Genomic DNA, 23,225 nt, shown 5'->3' on the forward strand with positions numbered 1-23,225 from the left:
TGCTCCTTACTTTGTCACAAATAAAATCATACATAAAGACCTTAATGTTCCCTATGTAACCAATCTAGCCCGAACCAGATATCACTCCTTTCATTTATATATTCTTAAACTGTTATTCTTTTAAAATCCATCTTATCTATTCTTCCACCATTTATTACTTTTCTCATGCCTTGTTGCGCATTACTCCCTTTAGTGCTTCCCTAATATCCCAATCTTATTCAAATCTAATATACTCTTTATTTATTCTGGGAACCGTTCCTTTTTGAATAACATTATAGGAATAGCGGAAGAGTCTAATGCCTCACAGTAAAAGAAAAGAAATAAACAAAATAACGCATAATAACATCAAAAAAATATAACAGATTATAATGAAGTAACTTTTAAGCCTCTAAACAGAAACGAACAAACCTCTAATATTAATATATTAGGAAAATAATTTTAAACCTAAGGTATAGCAAACAACTTATTCTGTACCTAGAATTTTGATATTTATAAATTTTGATTTAAAATAAGAAACATGAATTTCAATTCTGTTGGAACTGTATGGACTTGAAGTGATTGAATATGTGGGATTTAAAGGTGAGAAGGGGATTAAAATGGCGGATAAAAGAAGGAATTAGGGATATTAATTAAAATTTTATTAATCGAACTCAAAGTAAACAAATTATATATAAATTGCAATGCATACATGATTGCCAGGGTGAAAATCAAATAAATTCCACACCTTTCAGATAATTTTTTTTTTCAAAAACATAAATTTAGATCCTTAAGATAAGATTTTATAAAAGTTTTGTTTGTTTTTTTGTTAGTTTTGAAAGGGCGTTTAACAGCCTGGTCATCAACGCCCGTTGGTTTTGGTAAAGCCTAGTTGTTCAACAGACATAGCTTTGGTCCACACCAGTGAGACTCATTTCCGTGAGATTTGAAATATTATGTAGCTAGGCAATTATAATTTGTTTAATAATCGTTACGATAGTGGAAAGGATGATGAAAAACAGATAAGTAAGTATTATAATTTTAAAAATAAGGCAAGATAAATTGTTAATTTTAATAATTAAAGGCTGATTATTAAGTCTGACGGATGAATTTAATGACTCTTTCTATTACGGATTCGTCGTTTCTCAACGCCATTGGAACATTTGTTGGTATCCCTAACTGGTTCAGAGTTAATTTGTAGTGATTACATTCTTCAAAAATGTGTTTGACGGTCAGATTACTATGACATTTCGAACATTTTTGAGGGGCCTCTCCTGTTATGAGGTGGGTGTGTGTCCATCGGGTATGTCCTATTCTGAGTCGGGTGATCACTACTTCTTCGCGGCGTCTACTTCGGATTCATGTAATCCAGGACTTCACATCTTTCTTTATAGATTTCAACTTACTGAGTAGACTTTCATCCTACATTGCCTGCCATCTTTTATTAATACATTCCTTTAAAGGGTGAGCAAGTTCCTTTGCAGTTAAGTTTGCTGTGATTCTACCCGGGAGGACTAGCGCTTCTCTAGCTGCTTTGCCGGCCATCTCATTTCCTGTAATACCAAAATGCCCGGGAGGCCAGATGAAGAAGACTGATTTATCTATTTGTTTTAGCATTATTAAGTATTCATGAATTCGTTGAACGAGTGGGTGAACTGAATACATTATATCTAGTCCTTGAAGAGCGCTAATGGAGTCCGATATTATTACTATATTGCCATTTGTTATATTTGTCATAAAAAAAGTATACGGATGCTGTGACATTTAGTTCCGCTGTAAAAGTATTAGAAAGATGATGCAGTTTTCTCTTATGGGTCGTGTTTTGTGTCACAAAGGGAAATCCTGTTGTATTATCTGACTTCGAGCCATCTGTATATATAGCAGTATGTTCTGGTAGAGTTTGTATCAGTTCTCGGAACTTTTCTTGATATGTTGACGTTGTTGTATTTTGTTTGCGCTATTTAGATAGTCGGAGATTTACATTTGGACGTTGGTAGGTCCAGGGAGGCGTGTTATTTTGTGGTATATTGATGACTATTACTTTTAATTCTGTGACAGTGGCCGATAATCATTCAGCGAGAGGTAGAGTTGTATTTATCTTCTGTTGGAACTGTCTAGAGAATTTAGGATTGAAAATGTTAACTTATAAGTTGGATGCGAGGGCTGCAGGTATAGCCGGGAAAAATAATTCGTAGCTAATATTTGTCGTCTAAATAGTCGATAATCTGTTACAATACAGCTATAAATCAATTTATTTTAGCAAATTTCATGTAAACTATTACTCCTACGAAGCTAAACATCTTAAACTACTTTATAGTTCATTAAACTAGCTTTAATTTGAGTGCTAATAGACATCTGTACGTCAAATGGTTTTTGAGATATAAATTTTTCAAAATAAATTCACTAACTACTGATTTTTCAGTACGTCCCATACAACATTTTTATGAAATGTTGCTTTTTAAAAAGCTATATCTCGAAAACTATTTAACGTAAATAACTCTATTAGGGCTTATATTTTAGCACATTTACTCTTCTTTAAATGACGTTCTCTTAGGTTTTCTTGTGTTGTTGCTACTTTTTAAGATATGGAGCAGCGAATGAAAAACTAGTTTTTTTATCGCTTTGAAACAGCCGCCATTTTTATTCCCCCTACCTATACTTGGCAGACTCATCAATTTTGATTATTAATTATACATAGTTTTCATTAAAGTAATCTAAAATTGGGTGAGATAACTGCCATTTTTCTCCTCTTGGGCTCTTGTACTAGTTGTACAATGAAAAATATAGAATAGATTATATTCATCTTCAAAGTTTCTTCACCTCAACAATTTTTTGAAATTGTTATTTACAAAAATTAATATAATCAAACTTTCTAAAAAGAAAATCCAAATTCCGGACAGGTTAAGATGTTAACTGGAACACGCTCCATACAACCATTGTTCTCAAATTTCGAAATAAAAATTATCAGTTTTCCAGAGCTTATAATCATAGAACAAAATCCGATATTCACTGATTCTTTCGATTTCTACTTTTTAGCGCTGGCTTCTCTACTTGGCGTGCCCTCTTCCACTGATTGGATACGCTCACCGAAATGAAACAATGGAAGGAACAATACTAACAATAGATCTTTCATGTCGCCAAACCTCAACAATACGCTGATTTATTTGCTATAGAAGCTAAGTTAATTTTCCGACTGTCCGGATAGAATTGATCTTCTGTTTCCGGCCGACAAAGAGATTACGCATTAGAGATAGGCATAGAAATCCAGGGGTCACTACAAAAGGTACACGACTTATCACAGTTGTCGCAGACCGTGTCAAACTACGCTGAAGTTGAGCAAGGTCGTGATTAAATCCTGTTATTTGTTGCCCACTACCCTTGCTCTTCTGCATTGATATAACACGTGCTTATGTTGGTGAATGCCAATGAAACTCAGAATGTATCATGTAAATATAAAAAAATCTGCTACAATACTGCAATTCTAGTTCTACAGCTAAAAACAAAATCAACGTATTATTAAATACACGCTTCTTTTAAATTGTTAAAACATGATTTTTTTTCATTAATTTTAAATGACTTCTTCTTTATACTAACTGAAAATATGGATTTTTTTTATTTATTTGATATAAGATCGTGAGCTTTGGGGCTCCGCTAAACCTTCAAATTCCTCTCGTATCCAATCCTTACAATCCAAAATCCTTCCTAAAATCCTTAATGCTCCTTACTTTGTCACAAATAAAATCATACATAAAGACCTTAATGTTCCCTATGTAACCAATCTAGCCCGAACCAGATATCACTCCTTTCATTATCCCTAACCACTCAAACCCCCTAGTTTCTAACCTTGCATCCTCTTCCATTACTGACAATCCTTCGAGGCGCCTGAAAAAAAGATACCCATGAGACCTACTAATGTAAAATGTCATTAGAGTGCTATCAATGAGTAGTTTCTCTACACGCCTGTAACACTCCATTTTACTAAGATCAAATTTACTGAATGTATTATATAATATACAGTTGTAAATTTCAATAAAGATATTTTAAAAAAATAAAATAAAATAAATAATGTAAGATCGGTCTGGTGGGCCTTACATGGTTAATGCAAGAGGTACATTTTTTTTGTAACAATTTATTATGGAAGGTATAGTCTCATAAAAAAGACCCCTAAGTATATACAATGTTATAAATAAAACAAAAAATTAAGATAAAATAATAATTCTTAATAAAAGTTAAAATTAAAGTTAATAACAAAAACAATAACATTTATGGATTTAACAAAATAAATAATTCACTTCTAATGGAAAAAAAAAGAAAGTGAATTTTAAAAAATGATGAAGAGAAAGAAAGGGAATTAATAATAATAAAGGCTTTACGAACCCGAAGGTTCGATACCGATACCACCAAGCTCTCTCTGTATACATCCACTAAATCTGTTTTAACACAATCCTCCCATCTACTTTTCGGTCTACCTCTCGGACGTTTACCCGTTGGTTCAGTGTTTATTACCATTTTAGGGATCTGCTCGTTACTAAGCCCTACAACCTTACACGCCCATCTTATACGCCGCAGTGAAAGAATCTATAGAACTAAATACAACCACGCTAATAAACTTCAGCAAGGAACTAGGTCTTGAAATAAATACGGACAAAACAAAATATATGGATAGCAGTAGAAACGCGAGCAATTTCGATGATATAGATATAGGAGGAAATACGTTTGAAAGTAAATTAAGATAAAATAAAATTTGAGAGTAACAATAACAGAACTGATAAATATAGAACTTGCAACAGGATGTCCTGCAGCAACCTGGGCTTCAGTCTTCGGGTTGTAAAATATGGATTAAGGATCTCAAAACATGATCTCAAATTTCCCTATGAGTCTATGTCCGTCAACGCTTTGTGTAGGATATATTCACGATTAGCAATTTTCATTGTTATGAATTATTTAAAATTTTATAAATGAATTAATATGTGTTCCAAGTCGCCCTTCTTCATATACTATTTATTTAATGTAACTTCAAATTAAAAAATTCAGTACCGTAACATAGCATTACAGTAACACAATTCTAGAGCCGTTCGGCCTCAAGTTAATCACTTTGAAAAATATTTAATATCTATGTAAATGTTTAAATTCCCTAAATAAAGTAATTATAACACATATTAATTTAGATATTAAAATCTGAATAATTCATAACAATGAAAATACTTAGACTTGAATATCTCCTATTTTTAATTGTTTTCCTGTTTTGAGATCAATTATCCATACTTTCAGTTAGAATACTCTAAAACACCACACCTTGTATAGCTAGGAGAATCATTAAGAACATGGAAAAAAAATCATATTTGTTTTTGAACAGAAATATAAGTTTTAACGCAGCCCAAATAACCAAGTGTCGGAAAATATATCGGTGTGTGTTTATGTGAAGAGCCTAACTGAGAAACGAAAAGTTTTTACTAAACCGAAATAACATATTTAAGGTGTGTGTACGCTTGTTATGTTACAGCAACTTTTCCGCTAAAACTAACCAACCGGTATTGCCACTTAATATCATCAATTTTACACATAGTACAAGAGCCCGGTAGAAAAAAAGGCAGTTATCTCACCCCAATTTTTGATTACTTTAATGAAAACTAGGTATAATTACTAGTCAAAATTCATGAGTCTGCCAAGTATAGGTAGGGGGAATAAAAAATGGCTGCTGTTTCAAAACCTGAAAAAAGCATTCATTTTTCATTCGGAGCTCTATATCTTAAAAATTACCAACAACTATAGAAAATCTAAGAGAACATTATTTAAAGAAGAGTAAATTTTCTGAAATATTAGTCCTGAAAGAGCTTTTTACGTCCAATAGTTCTCGAGATATAGCTTTTTAAAAAGCAAAAGTTCTTAAAAATCTACTGAAAGATTAGTAGTTAGTTTATTTATTTTGAGAATTCTATATCTCAAAAACTATGTGACGTACAGATGTCTATTAGCACTCACATTAAAGCTAGTTTAATGGACTATAAAGAAGTTTATGACCTTTACCTTCGTAGGAATAGTAGTTTTCATTATATTTGGTAAAATAAATTTACTTATAGTTATTCGGACAATAAGTTTGATCTATGAGAATCTTTATTCCAGAAACCATATGACGTATAGATGTCAGTCAGCACTCAAATTAAAGCTAGTTAAATTTACTATAAAATAGTTTACAACGTTTATCTTTGTAGGAGTAGTAATTTTTATGATATTTGACAAAATAATTACACAAAATTTTAATTTATAGTTGTTCGGAAAAAATGTTAGATTTTTGAAAAAACACATCACTAGAATCAAAAGACGTACATAGGTTTGCCAGTACTCAAAAGAATGGAAATTTAACTTACTATAAAGTAGTTTATGACACGTATCTTAGTAGGGGTAATAGTTTTTATGATATTTATACATGAATATGAATTTGGCAAATGAAAATTGGTCCGAACAACTATAAATCAATTTATTTTACCAAATTTCATGTAAACTATTACTCCTGCGAAGATAAACATCATAAACTACTTTATAGCTCATTAAACTAGCTTTAATTTGAATGCTAATAGACATCTGTATGTCAAAATGGTTTTTGAGATATAAATTTTTGAATCTAAATTCACTAACTACTGATCTTTCACGATCTTTGTACGTCCCACACAACATTTTTATTAAATGTTGCTTTTTAAAAAGCTATATCACGAAAACTATTTAACGTAAATAACTCTATTAGGGCTCATATTTTAGCAAATTTACTCTTCTTTAAATGATGTTCTCTTAGGTTTACTTGTGTTGTTCCTAATTTTTAAGATATAGAGCTCCGAATGAAAAATTAGTTTTTTTTATCGCTTTGAAACACCCGCCATTTTTTATTCCCCTACCTATACTTGGCTGACTCATCAATTTTGTCTATTAATTATACATAGTTTTCATTAAAGTAATCAAAAATTGAGGTGAGATAACTGCCTTTTTTCTCCTCTTGGGCTCTTGTACTAACATTTTTATCGCATATTCGACAGTCTAGGTGTTCTCAAAATCAAAACTAGGTGGGGCAAGCCATAATCAATCAGGTTGTTACATATCAGCATGGAAATAGCGAATGAAACCAAAAATTTAAGAAAATTATATTTAACCCTACTACTCCAGACTTTTTTTTGTATGACATACCAGTAACTTGTTAAAAGTTGACGGAATATTTCTAACATTTGTAGAACCAATATCAAATTTTATTTCGTTTGGAGGCTCCTCATCTATGTTAGAAATATCTACCCACTCAGCATCCTGAGAAATTTCGATATTTGAAAAGCTACTAGATGATGAGAGAGGAACTGCTTTACTGTGTTGACATTTTGTCGCCATTCGAGTGCAAAGGTTAATTTCGTAGTGCTTTATTCGCTATTCCAATTAGTATTAGCTTGAAGAAAAATATATTTTTTATTAAATTAATAATTTGTTGTCACTTCTAAGGGGACAGCTGCCCCCTTTTGCCCCCCCCCCCCGCTGGGTACGCCCATGACAGCTCTAATTATTTTGATCAAACTTGTTATATGTACAATGAAAGTATATTGAAATATACTGCCGGAACTTTATTACATAACTTCAGCGACGCGCACTGGGGTCTTGAATAAAATATCGAGCTTAAAAAACTCATTTTCGATTTATTTTTATCTTAAAAATTTAAGCAAATTTAAAGGAACTATATCAAATACTGAATCTGTAGATATAATTAAAATTAAATTGATATAAATATATTTTCATATGTTTCATCAATGTTTTCGTTTTGTCTCCTCCAATATTTGAGCCAATAAGGAACTTCATAACTTTTTGTATGTAAATTAATCATCTGAGTTCAAATTACATTTTTATAAACCCAAACGGTCGAGGCGTAATAAATAAATTTCTGAACATGAAGTTTATGATTTTTTTAAAAAATATGCCCAAGGGTTTCACACTTTTCTCTTCAGATATATTCTCAGGAAAGCTTTCAATATGACGCTGCTAAAGTTGTAAAACCCCGCTGAAAATACTTTATAAACACATAAACATTGTGTTCGGAAAATTTCCCTCTACCACATGAATTTATAAAAATGCCTTTACAGTGCTTTTGTTTTTAATAGGTCTTACATACTTTTTTATTAATGTGGATGTTTTTTAATTTAGTAGATTAATTCTCACAGAAAAAGCAAATAAGTTCCTTAGCGGTTCAAACATTGACAATAAAATTTGTGATGCGCTTATGTTTAACATCATACATTATAACAAATAGTGGATGTAATACATCCGAATCAAATGTGCTTCCAAAGCAATAAAAAGATGGACACCTTTTTTCTCCAAGATTTGATTAAGTAAATTAATAGAACTAATCGTTATAAACTGGAGATTCGAATAAATATAGAATAATGAATAATTGGATCCAAGTTGAGGAATTTCCTTCAATGCTCACCCAACCAGTATCTGAAGTTTTACTTGGCAGGAGGAAAATTTGACAGTTGTAGCGTGATGATAACCTCCACCCTCTCAATACACTTTTTTCTCTTGAGTTATGGCCTTATCTTGTGCTTCACCCTTGGGCTGTTTAAGAACTATTTTGCGAATTCAGTTGAACAGTTTGTTTCATTAATTTGATTGGTTCGAAATCGAATAATTGTCAGCAGAAATTTGAAATGAAGTATTTATGAACTACATATTATTTTTTTTTGTACTGAACTATTAATAAAGATTATGATACGATATGAAAATTTGATAAATTATGAAAAAAGTTTTAATTTTAAAAGTCAATTAAAAAAAAAGTTTCTGAATTAATTTATAGAAAATAATGAGCAAAAAAACCATTACTTATCAGAAACATGAATATTATAATAACGCTTTTATATATATTCATTGGGTATGAAAATAGCATCTTATATTTTATTATTTTTTCCCACTTCAACCAAAGCAACTCATTATCTGTCATAAATTCGTTTTCATTACTTTATCATGAGCTATACTGGAAGAACGATGAAAATTCAGAAACGTTGATGTAGAGAGTTACATGTTTCAAATAAAGCTACAAAACAAATCTGGTGCTTTACGCGCATCACACAACTTGGACTTTATACCCTGGGGGCAAAAACAATAAATTTTTATTTTTCTGTTACTACCAAAACTCTTATTTTATGGCTTCTCGAGTTGCGAACATCAGCTTTGTTCCAGCTAAAAATAAAACAGTTTAACAAAATCTCACAAAGCCGTGTACCTATGATTGCGGTCGGGAACGCTCGTCTATATCCGATTTTGCAGTATAAACTACTATCTCTATTTCTCATTTTCCTCCTTTATTTAACCATTAAATTTTTCGCTAGGGCATATTTTTATATGTTTTAATAACTAATTTACAAGAATTAACAAACAAAATTAAAGCAACCTAAGAGGAAAGTTTTTTAAAAATTAGGATCTAAGCCTTGTTAAACTATTTAAAAGAAAATAAGACCTACTTTATATTAAACAACACTTGATTGTACATTGATGTAATGAGTTTAATTAAAATGGTTAGCGTTATTTTTGATAAAATAGAAAAAAATGTGAAACATCGATTCTATAAAGTGGTATTTTCGGCCAGTTGATTTTATCAAAAACGGCTACACCCCAGATATACACTAGAGTTAAATATGTAATTTTAGCTTCATATGATTTTTTTTTTTTTTTTTTTGAGCTAAGCTGTTCTCACTTAATATTTTGCTAGGCTAAGTCATTTTCACTCTGGTGATCTCAAAACGTGTATTCCCGTCGAAATCTCGAATTCAAAATTTTGTACGATCGTAATACTTGCTTTATATTTCATTATCAGTAAGTGAAAAAAAAAAAAGAATGTAGTTTTCACACCAAATTATTGAATATAAAACAATTCTTCCACAAGTCTTAAAATATAATATATATTGTGTATTATCACATTTCCATACGGTTTAAGCAAGAAGCATATACGGTCACATAATTTTTTTTTATTATTATTTATTGTACTATAGTATTACATTATATAATATACTCTAGACATCAGCTATAGAGCTAAGAGAATTCATTCACATCATATTTACAGAGATGTATAAATTAAATGATAAAGAAATAATAAAACAAAATTAAAATAAAATCTTAAACACATTCATTGCTATTTACAATATTTACATTCATCCTGAGGAACTTCGAACCGTGCTTGGCCCTCCACTTGGAAAGGAAAAATCAGGATACCGTCATTGGTGGTGCCACATAAATTAATTAGTTAAAACTCAATTTTGTATCCAATAATCTAAGTAATGATTTAGTAACTAATTATGTCATTGTTAATTCAGTTCACCATACCCTTGGTCTTTGAATCTATAAATAGCGATAAGTAAACATGGTGCTCCAGTGGATAGGCAGGCCAGATCACAGTTCAAACACCCTCTCCCCTTTCCCTATTGGACAGGATTGGGGAAACAGCAAACCAGCGATGATTATCAGATTCCATTGAGCTGATCCATAGGCAGTGGAAACATATTAACTTCCCCTCTATCTGTAGCCCTCTATTTGGAGATTAGAGGCAATACCAGAGTAGATTTCGATTATGTCATGGTTTCAATGTTTGATGCTGATGCCTATGAATAAATGAAGCCAATGGCTTACACACGATTATGTTTCAGGAGGGGGTGGCAGTTATATCTTTCTCCCTACTAACAGGAACATAATTATTTTTTCAACGCCACTTCAGTTTATTGTAGTGTATTGAAGTGTACACAAGGTGAAACATTCATTCAGAACAACGAAAAACATTCAGGAGTGTATACCAGATGATCTGTTCATAGCTAGTATTGGTCTATCGAAATCTCTCAAGGAGATCATAACAGACAAAAAAATCTGTTAGGATGAGTGCACATACCACCCTACTTACGTCCTCAAGTTTTGTGTACAAAGGTGGGTCCGTGTTGAAGTTGTCGAAAGATCAACAAATGCGAAAATTTCAAATAATCAAATTTTATTTTTTTGTTGCTATGAAAATTCGTATGATAGAATTTCTCGAGGTGGGAATAACTAATATATATTTTGCCCCAGCCAAGAATACAACAATTTAACATAAGATTAAGAAGCCATAATGCAATCGGAAAAGATGGGGCGGTATGGGTTTTTCACGTTCGAATCGGATATTTCTATTTTTCTTCTAGTTATTTATAAATTCTTTAATATTCTTTATAGATTTTTTTTTTTTAGTGCTAACAATGAGAACTTAATTTTTTCAAAAAAACAAAATTAAATGTATTTTAGGACTGACCTAAATGTTCCTTATGTAACCGATCTAGCCCGAACCCGATATTATTCCTTCCATAATAAACTCCCTAACCACCCAAACCCACAAGGTTCTAACCTTGCTTCCTCTTCCATTCCTGCCAATCCTCCGAGGCGCCTGAAAAGAAGATGGCCTCGTGACCTTATATGGTAAACTGTTTTTAGAGTTCCACTACTGGGTAGTTTCTCTACATGCTGTATCAATTCTTTATGTCATTATGATCAAATTTACTTGTATTTTTTATACAGTTGTAAATATCAATAAATAAAAAAGTATTTTTGAGAAAGATTTTTTGAAAATTCGGCTATTTAAATATATAACATATAATTAAAATATAACCTTTTGTCAAGAGTATTTCGGAACGAAACTTGGTAGATCTTAGATTTAGTGAATGATGTTGACTCTTTGACCACTTCCAGTTCACCTCCAGCGCACTTATGAATTAGCAATGGAAAGGACTATTTAAATGAAGGATTCTCAAACAGAATTTAATTCTACATCGGTGACTTTTTCGAACCGACGAGTCCTGAAGGAAAATCGAACGAATATAAAGCAGAAAATCATTCCAGAATTTTTATTTTCGTAATAATCCCGTAATTATATTTGAGTTTCATTGGCCAGCCGAGGAGAATCAAATGTTATGATGATGACGCCTCAAAAAATCAATGACTCAAATATGCTAAAAGATTCTTATGGGAAATTAAATTCTAAAACGATTTGGTACTCTAGGTTTGTAGAGGATTTTCTCCAGTTTGTTTCAGGATTTTCTGAGCCTTTTGCTTACAAATCATCAAGAACCTTAAACAATTTGTTTAGTGTGTTGACGATTCGCGCGTCGGATCAAGAAATTTTTCAAAACGATTACGTCTAAAAATAGAATTTTCTATCAGAATCCGTAAAAATATATATATTTATATATAACTTAAGTATCGGCGAAAGTAAAATGTCAAAAAAGAGAAGAAGGAATAAGATCTAACACGCTTGAATTGCTGTAATATACACAGGCTTTATAGGATTCGGTACATCTCTTTATATACATTCGATCAGTTGATCCCCTCAGTCAGCTGACTCAGACCGTAAATTATATATATATATATTTCACGGAAAATTTTAGAGTTTAATGTGCTTGTGAAGAACGGATGAAGTTTAGAAAACTAATAGTACCTTCTAAAGATAAACCACATGCCACTGATTGGATCCAGCGAAAACCAAATCATAATTCCCAAAATCGTTGCCAGTATTCAGGCAGGTAGTACTATCTACAGCAAAATGACATGTTGTGGTCTGGTAGCCTATATCCATCGGAAGTAGAATAAAAAAAATCACTCTCTAAGTTAAAAAAAAAATGTATTTAAATCATTTTGGTCTTATTTTTTTTAGAATTTCACTTCCTAAAGACGGATTATGTGACCTGCCAATTGAAAACCGGCAAATATCGGCAGCTTGATCAGTTTTGATATTACGGAAATTGGTCCTTAAATTAAAAAATAAATAATTTGTAAGGTATAAACTAGTGTCCCCCTTTCTATAGAATAATTATTGTGCCTGACAATCTGGATTAAAAAGAAAAAAGTACGTTAGTAAAACGTAATTACTGTAATAAGAAACCACGGAAATTAAATTACATTGGAACGCGGAAAGCTCGGGAGTTTTTCTTGATGTAGAACAGGCTTTTGATCGAGTATGGCACCCGGGACTGCTGTTCAAGATCAGTGAATTCCCAAACCCTTTATCCTTTATCATTATTTGTCCCTATCTCACTGACTGATTATTCAAAGTAAACCACAATAGTTGTGATTACTCACTCTTTCCTCAGTCTCCTGGTACACTTCGGGGTACATCCTTGGTCCTACACTTAACACAGTTTATATAGCTGACATCCTAAACCATCCTAAAACTGTCCCCACCACATATCCCGATGAAACGTATGTGCTATCAGTAAATAGTCTCCTAAATCTCCAATCCCAAATCACAACTCTTGAATGGTATCGAAATTGGAGAACTAAAATAAATCCCATCACATCACCATTACTCTTCGTAAACCTATGACTTTCTGTACTACTGTATCCTTCAATAATACTCTACTTAACCCTCTCGAACAGATTCACAATCTAGGACTGCATCTGGACAAACGAATAATTTGGAATCCCCATACAAGACTGAAAAAACAGTAAACAGCTCGTCGTTTCCGACTATTACAACGATTACTAGGCAAACGGTCTAAACTGCCTATTATTACAAAGGAATAATAATCTAACAAGACCATAATAAAGCCTATTTTGAGGTACGGAGTTGAGCTTTGTGGCTCCGCTAAATCATCGAATTCCTCTCTTATCTAATCCTCACAAACCAAAATCCTTAATGATCCTTACTTTATACACAAAGGACCTCAGTGGTCCATGTATTTCTGAGTTGGGCAAAACCAGAAATTAATCCTTCCACGATAAACTCCTAGATCCACAAAAAGTGGATTTTTTTCAAGGCGCCTGAAGACCACCTCGAGACCTACTACTCTAGAAATGTTATTAGAGTTCTGCTAATGGATAGTTTCTCCACATGACCGTACCATTCCTTTGTAACATAATATGTAAAATTAAAAAAACAGATTTTTATTCTCAAATTAAGATCTCACGCATGGATGAAATATATATATACACACAAATACATGGCTATTCCATAGGGTTATTTTGGAAGGGAAAAAAGGGGGTTGCGAATTAGGGCTATAACGCATCACGAGAAAAAACAAAAGAATCAGACGGATTTTACGGAATCGTTTTATCCCCGTCCCAGAATATTTACACACGGAAAGAAAACGTTTATTCTGCAGATCAAATGTTTGTTTTTCATCATTGTAAAATAAGTATTTATCGTCCCTGCAATGTGTTAAGTTAATCTTAAGATAAGGATACATTATCGAATAACTTTTGATTCATTAAGTTTCGAGGTCCATTTATATCAAAGAGTTTAAATTTGATTTTTCAGTAATCGTGATGATAAAGGTAAATTCATTAAGATAAAAGAATGTGCGAGCCTATCATTTAATGATTAAAAATGAATTATTTTCTATATTTTTTTAAGGGGCAAAGTATAGTAAGTTGGTCAGATTTTTTATTTCTAGAAACTTAATGATTAAATTACAATTAATCCTTTATATAATTAATCTTGATGGTTTTATTTTGTCAAAATAAATTGTTTTATTATTGTTCACTCCACTTTTTAAAATGGTGGGGTCCGTGCGATACGTTCTTCTGGTGACATATGGTGGATCCAAGATGACATTATTTATAGTGTAAGGTCATTATAACATCGGAGATACTTTAATATGTATATAAAAGGACTTTATTATAAGTGAAAAAACTTATAATAATTATTTTAACTTATAATAATTAGTTATTATTTTTAGTTTATGTTTAAGTTTAATAGTAGAAAGACCTAAGAAACATTTTATTCGAAATTGTGATCAAAAAGTATTTTTTTAATCCTGTCAAAATATAATAATAAATAAATTTAACTACCCAAACCAACTCGTTTCTAACCTGGCTTCTCCTTCATTACCTAATAATCCTCCTAGGCGTCTGAAACATTTTATTCGAAATTGTGATCAAAAAGTATTTTTTTAATCCTGTCAAAATATAATAATAAATAAATTTAACTACCCAAACCAACTCGTTTCTAACCTGGCTTCTCCTTCATTACCTAATAATCCTCCTAGGCGTCTGAAAAGAAGATGGCCTCGAGATCTTCTCCTTTAGAAATGTTTTTGGAGTTCTATCAATGGGTAGATTTTTCACATGTTTGTATCACGTCATAATATAACTTACACCAAACTTACTTGATGTGTATATATGTAAACAGTTGTAAATAACAATAAATAAATTATTTAAAAAAAAAATTTAGCATATTTTATGCTGTGAAATTATAATTATATGTATTCATTCTCAATGACACCACGTTTTGTAGTAGAATTATGTTTTTACGAAAATCGAGGATTGTGGGAGATAAGATAACTTGAATAACAGTGAAGACTAAAAAGGCTTTATTCTTACATATTTATAAATACTATATAGTTTAGTAGTCATAGATACCTTTCTCTGACTGTAACTGTAACTGTCTTGATTTACAGAGTTAGCAAATATATATGTACACTTGAGAAGAGAGGGTAGGAGGAATAATAAAATAGAAGAAGGAGCTTGGACCAATCAGATAATTTTAGGAAACTAGGCGGGACATAGTGGGCCTATGAAATTAGAAATAAATATTTGGGAGAGGGAAAAGGCGTGTCTTGGAACAAAATTTCATACTTAACAAGAATTGGATAACTACCCTAGCAAGGGTTGGGTCTGCGATGGACTTGTGAGAACTGACTTACATGTGTTAAATATAATATAGTTAGACAGATCCAGATCCATTGTGAGATGACAGCTCGTACCTGTCAGGCCTTTTCCTTCATGCAGTGCTATAAAGTATTCACACATGATTTGAACAATAAAAGGTCACTTCCTTTATGGTCTGTTGGGGTCAGATGTTCAGAGGAATAACTATATAGTTTATAACGATAGACTATTTATAATAATAGCTTGTTAAATTCAATAGCGTTCGTTAACTTACGCAAAGGTACAACGGCAGTCGTCCCTTGATTGTTGGTCAACATCTGGGTCGACAGACCAAAGGATAAAAAAACATTTTTATTTATTTTTAAAATATTTAAATAATAAAAACTAGAGCTCAGAATACTTGTTGTGATTTGGGACAAATTAAACTTATGTTTAAAAATTGACTCCCTGCGATCAACACCAAATAATTCGCTGATACTATCTCCCAAAACGATGTGTATAAGCGATTCATTAATTAGCCTTATTAATAATATCTTCTCTTGATCAACATCTGTGCATAATGGATTGGAACTGCAGTTTTAATATTGGGTTTTATTCAGCATATAATAGAAATATTTAGGAACTACTTTGAATGACAAATGTTACTTATGTCCCCTATGTTGCCGATTTGGCCAGAACCAGATACCAATCCTTCCATAATAAACTTCCCAACCACCCAAACCAACTCGTTTCTAACCTGGCTTCTCCTTCACTACCAAATAATCCTCCTAGGCGTCTGAAAAGAAGATGGCCTCGAGATCTTCTCCTTTAGAAATGTTTTTGGAGTTCTATCAATGGGTAGATTCTCCACATGTTTTTATCATGTCATAGCAAATTTACTTGATGTGTATATATGTATACAGTTGTAAATATCAATAAATTAATTATTAAAAAAAAAAATTTACTTATTTTATTTTCTCCTTATTTCTCTTCTTTCCTGTAGTAATACAGGCATGTAGAGAAACTACCTATTCGTAGCATACTAATAATAATACTAAATAAGAAGGACTCATGGTTCTTTTCTGGCGCTTCGGAGAATCGTCGGGAATGGAAGAGGAAGCAAGGTTTGGACTCGTGGGTTTCGGTGGTTAGTGAGCTCATAATGGAAGGATTGACATCTGGTTCGGGCTAGATCGGTTACATACATAACATTAAGGTTTTATGGATGATTTTATTTGTGACAACGTAAGGAGCATTGAGGATTTTGGATTGGATACATGAGGAATTCGAAGGTTTAGTAGAGCCCCAGAGCTCTAGAACTCATACTCCGTATGTCTAGAGTGGCCTTATTATAGTCATGTAGATCAGTCTTTTGTAATGAATTGGAAGTTTAGACCGTTTGTCTAGTAAATGTTGTAATAGTCGGAATCGACGTGCAGTTTCCTGTCTTTTCAGTCTTGTCTGAGGATTCCATGTCAGTCGTTTGACCAGATTTAGTCCTAAGTAACGGATCTGCTCAACAGGAATAAGTGGGGTATTATTAAAAGATACTGTGTGGCAAGACGAATGTTTGCGACGAAGGATAAATGTGATTTGGTGGGATTTATTGGAATTTATTTTAATCCTCCAGTTTTGGCACCATTCTTCAAGGGCGGTGATGTGGGATTGGAGGGATATACAATGGAAGGATCATTATTCACTGACAATAGGCATGTGTCATCGGCATACGTGGTGAGAATAGTGTTAGGATGGGTTGGGATGTCAGCTGTAAAAACTGTATAAAGGATAGGACCAAGGATACTACCCTGAGGTACACCAGCAAACTGAAGAAACATGGATGAATAAGCGCTGTTGTGATTTACTTGAAATAACGTGTCTAAGAGATAAGAACGGATAATGAGATAATATGTAGGGGGTAGGAATTTACGGATCTTGTATAGCAGTCCTCCGGTGCCAGACTCGATCAAAAGCCTGTTCTACATCAAGAAAGACTCCCGAGCAGTACATTCCGCGCTCCAATGAAGACGAAACTACATCAGTTACTCTTTTAAAATCCATCTTATCTATTCTTCCACCATTTACTTACTTTTCTCATGCCTTGATACGCATCACTCCCTTTAGTGCTTCCCTCATATCCCATTCTTATAAATATCTAATATACTCTTTATTTATTCTGGTAACCTTCCCTTTTTGAATAACATTGTAAGAATAGCGGAAGAGTCTATTTCCTCACAGTAAAAGAAAATAAATAAACAAAATAACGCATAATAACATCAAAAGAATATAATAGATCATAATGAAGTAACGGATCTGTTGCACAGAAGTAAGAGCAAAATTATTAAAGAGGCAAGTCAGTTTTATAACCTTCATGTCCATTGTTTGATTATGTTGATTTTATTTACCTTCCGATTTATATACATGTAGATATTTTATTATTATTTATTTTTTCAATTTTGGTATGAATGTAATCATTTATCACTATTATGTATTGCTCAAGGTTGTGGAACATTACAGTACTTATGAATAAATAAATATTTAAAATATATATATTCATAATTTAAGAGGATGCTAGAAGATATTTCATGATAATTAGTGGTATGAAGGCATTTATACTTTTTTTTATGCTAAGCAAACTATAAATAAAAACTTCCTTTTTTTCTGGGATAGAGTAAAAAATTTATTTAACAGGAACAGATTAAACCAAAAAAATTGTTTTACTTAAATCATACTATGCTAAAGGTTTGCTTTTAAAGAACTCAAGAAATGTTCGTTGATAATGCTATTGGTGCTTATTCAATTTAACTTTATATTTCCAAATATTTATATTATATTAAAAATGAACTAACTAACACTAAAAGATTCATTATATATAAAAATTCATTAATTAGTACCAAACTTAAGAAATGTTCGTTGATAATGCTATTGGTGCTTATTCAATTTAACTTTATATTTCCAAATATTTATATTAAATTAAAAATTCATTAATTAGCACTAAAATAACTACAATTTTATTTATTTTGTTGATAAAAAAAAAGTCAGTTAATTCGGTTTTTTCTACCATAAGAGAACAGTCGCATAACTCGTGAAACATAAGTATTTCTTTTCCCTTCGACAGAACCAATCTGATTTTGATGGCACAGAGCCATGTCCAATCCCAGGCGTGCCTTATATAACACTAGATTGGAGCTGCTTGTTTTACAGCCTGTATTGTCTTCCCAATTTTTCAATACGCGATTGTTTCCATTTCTAAAGCTATCTTTGAGTATTTTTTTTTTTTTTATTTATTGAAATTTTTCTGCTAGTTTATCAAAACTAAAAATATAAATGCGAACTATGGAATAATGACCCACCAGTACCACTCAAATAACAGTTCTATTTTTTGGAGGTCTCGAAGCCATCTCCTTTCAGACACCTAGAAGTCGACCATGACCATGAGAAATCGAAGAGGAAACAAGCTTAGAAACTAGAATGTATAAAGTTAATTATGGAAGGACTTGGACCAAATTAGAAACATATAGAATATTAAGGTAGTTATGGATAATTTTATTCGTCACAAAGTAAGTAACTTTCAAGATTTTACGAAGGATCTTGGATTGGATATGCTCTGCAGTGTAGCCCCAAAGATCAACTCCGCAAATTAATTGGCCTTGTAATGGTCATGTAAATAAAAATTTATAAAACCAACAGACTTTTGTAGGCTTACTAGGTGGAAATCGCGAGCGGTTTCTTGTCGCTTCGCTTTAGTCTGTTTTTGAAGGTTACAAGCTAGGCCTTTGTCTAGGTAGAGTCTGAAATAGTTAATCTGTTCTATAGAAATAAGAGGAATATTATGAAAGTGACTGACGACAAGAACTCGTAGTTTCACGAAGAAGATTAAAGGTGATTTTATGGCTTTCTAGAAATTTATTTTAATATCCAGTTTGATAACATTCTTCAAGGTTTCTGCTATGTTATTGAATAGTTTGGGATTTCCGTAATAGGTCATCACCCAATGATACATGTATCAATAGCTTACGTGAAGAAAAAAGTGCAAGGACGGGTTCGGAGAGAATTACCTGTGGCATTTAATTCTTAAATTGAAGTTAATTTAATTTGTAGCCAATGGAGTTAAAGCGTAGGCAACTTCGCAACAGCGACTTTTATCTTTAATTTTTGTGGTGGGCCAACAGAATGAGAACTTGACTCCCCCCTATCTTTTGGTTAGAATAGGTTGGTTACTTGTAGATACCCTTCCCCCTCCTCTTATGTCAAAAATGGTAAGGTAAGGATTAATAAAAAAAAAAATGTAAAAAAGCATGTTTATGTAATCCATATTTATGGCTCTCCCGAATCAAATCATGCAGGTCTTGAATTCTTCAACAGCCTTTTCTAAATTCTCCATTTCAGAAAACAGTCTATCAAGTGTGTATTTCATTGCCTGTAGTATCAACATCATGTTGATTTCAATCTGATTTTTAATGTAACTACCATTAAATACGGAGAAGACGAAGGCAATCATAATAGGCTCCAATCATTTCCTTAAAACTGTTCCTAATATTCCAACTCTGTTCCTACATGATAGTCCCATCAAATTTTACCCCACCATCAAACACCTGAGAATAACCTTTGATCAAACACTTTCCTGGAAAACCATGTATCCAATATCTCCCCCCGTACCTTTTCAACTTTAAAACGTTTAAATTACCTTCGCGACCTATTTCCATTGAAAGGCCCCTGGTCACTTCTCTAATATTTCCCCACTTTGACTATTGCTGTACAGTATATAGGGGCGTCTCTGGGGATCTCGAGGCGAAATTAAAACGTTTGATTAATTGCTGTGTACGATACATCTTCGGGATCCCAAGGGACGCCTCTGTTTCCCGTTTTTATGCAGGGTTGAAGTAGCTTTATGCTTAGTACCGTCGTAAGTATTTCCTGGCTTCCTTCATCTTCCAAGTCATCCAATCCCGCCATCCATCATACATCTACGAGCTCCTTCAATTCAAATCCTCCATACGTTCCCGCAATACCCGTTCATGATCTTCAGATTTATACACAAGGGCCCACCGAACCGCTGCTTTCGATAGATCGTTCATTACCCGAGCCTCATCCTTATGGAACTCCATCCCTTCCAGCATCCGTCGCTCCAACACCCTCCCTACCTTTAAATCCCGCCTGTTCAATCATTTCCTATCCATTCCGACCCCATGAAATTGTATATTAATGCAATTGTAAATATGTATGTAAACTATTATATCATTCTTAATTATTTTTACATCGTTTTCTTTTCTCTTTTTTATTTATTCATTTTTTTTTTTTTTTGTTCAACTGATAAACGTGAGAAAGTAACCTATAATTATCTTTTTTATTATAACTGTTTATATTTCTTTGTATTTTTTGTTTAAGTATTTCTGAGGCTCCTCAGCCCTCATCTATTGATTTCTTTGTACTATTCTAAAGGGACTCGTCCCAGAATAAATAAAGTATTATTATTATTAAAATTGAATGGGCGTTTAAGCTAATCTGGAAACTCAATTAAACGGAATAAACATCATTATTTCCTGAGAAGCGTTCCAAGAAAAAAAAAAATTATATATAATAGCTATTACACTATTATTTCTATGTAAATTTTATTAAATATGCACTATAATGAATATTTTATGTTCCTTCAGGCTTACATGGTGTTTAAAGGGCATAATAAATCCGAAGATACTTTTAACAGCGCACCCAATGTTCACATTACCAAGTTTCTGAGCAAGCCTAGATCTGGAAATTCTCAATATGTGGTGTCAACTAACTCTTCAACGGCCGGAACAGACGTAAAAATAACAGAACAGGATGTATTGGTAAGTAGTTTATAATATATATTTATATTTGTAATTTTTTATTCTATTAAAAAAAAAGGTTCATGAATGATTATTGATTTCTATATTTCAAAATCATGAATTGTATGCTTCAAATAATTATATCAAATTTACATAACTGTTCCTCGAATGTTTTCTGATTTCCATCATTGAAATAAGCCCTCAGACTAACGAATTCTACTCAAATATTCTCCCTATGCATTGATTACATTATCTATAAATATATACATCATTGTATATGTGCATATATTTAAACATGGTCGTTAGTGGTGTATCAGCATGCCCGTTCACAAATAATTAATGTGCCGTATGGGTTGTAGTTGTCCAATCTGAGATACCCAAAGCTGTCCCATCATTTATAATCATATTGCAAACCGAATACAGGAAACACTAAATCGTCGTCTCACGAACATGGAACAAGTCGTACACGATTATTTAAATCAAACAGAAGTTTTAGTTTTGTTCTAAATAAAACTTAAAGTGATATTCTAAGATTTTTTTTGATTTTTCGTGTATTCCCTCATTCACCTTAATTAATTACATAATCACCACAAATTGAATTGCACAATTATAAGTAAATCGAAAGCCTAAAAATTATAGTATTAATTATTCAAATATTACATTTTTATTTTCATAAGTTACGTTGATATACAAGAAATTTGGGTCACACGTGCTCGCGTAATGCATTACAGTTTAGATTTCATGAGCCTTATGGTCGCATCTTCAGTTAAATTGTTTCAGATGTTCTATATTGAAGTTTTCAAGTCTGTGGAGTGTACTCTTAGTACAAGAGCCCAAGAAGAGAAAAAAGGTAGTTATCTCACCCCAATTTTTGATTACTTTAATAAAAACTATGTTTAATTAATAGTCAAAATTGATGAGTCTGCCAAGTATAGGTAGAGGGAATAAAAAATGGCGGCTGTTTCAAAGCGATAAAAAAAAACAAAATTTTCATTCGGAGCTCTATATCTTAAAAAGTAGAAACAATACAAGAAAACCTAAGACAGCGCCATTTAAAGAAGAGTAAATTTGCTAAAATATGAGCCCTACTAGAGTTATTTACGTTAAATATGTTTCGAGATATAGCTTTTTAAAAAGCAACATTTCATTAAAATCTACTGAAAGATCAGTAGTTAGTGAATTTATTTTGAAAAAATCATATCTCAAAAACCATTTGACGTACAGATATCTATTAGCACTTAAATTAAAGCTAGATTAATAAGCTATAATGTAGTTTATGATGTTTATCTTCGTAGGAGTAATAGTTTACATGACATTTGCTAAAATAAATTGACTTACAGTTGTTCGGACAAATTTGCATTTGCCAAATTTATATTCTTCTATGAATATCATAAAAACTACTACCCCTACTAAGATAAGTGTCATAAACTACTTTATAGCAAGTTAAATTTCCTTTATTTTGAGTGTTGACAGATATATGTGCGTCTTATGGATCTAGAAATATATTTTTTCAAAAATTCAACATTTTATACGAACAACTAAAAATTAACATTTTGTGAGTTTATTTTGTCAAATATCATAAAAACTACTATTCCTATGAAGTTAAAGGTCATAAACGTTTTTATAGTCCATTAAACTAGGTTTAATTTGAGTGCTAATAGACATCTGTACGTCACATAGTTCCTGAGATATAAATTTCTAAAAATAAATTAACTAACTACTAATCTTTCAGTAGATTTTTAAGAAATTTTGCTTTTTAAAAAGCTATATCTCGAGAACTATTGGACGTAAATAGCTCTTTTAGGGCTAATATTTCATAAAATTTACTCT

The 23,225-nt window shown here is 32.1% G+C and overlaps 1 protein-coding gene across 1 annotated transcript in view; it reads left to right on the plus strand.

Annotated features, from left to right (window-relative positions):
- LOC106684417 (metabotropic glycine receptor) overlaps positions 1-23,225 on the plus strand; it is a gene marked incomplete in the record, with an annotated part of 252,339 nt that overhangs the window by 220,554 nt on the left and 8,560 nt on the right. Inside the window, 1 exon segment of the mRNA XM_067050546.1 lies at positions 21,243-21,416. Within this exon segment, the coding sequence (XP_066906647.1) occupies positions 21,243-21,416 (174 nt within the window).

The sequence above is a fragment of the Halyomorpha halys genome, unplaced genomic scaffold, assembly GCF_000696795.3.
Source record: "Halyomorpha halys isolate HHAL.00 unplaced genomic scaffold, Hhal_1.1 Scaffold579.1, whole genome shotgun sequence".
Classification (NCBI taxonomy): Eukaryota; Metazoa; Arthropoda; class Insecta; order Hemiptera; family Pentatomidae; genus Halyomorpha; species Halyomorpha halys.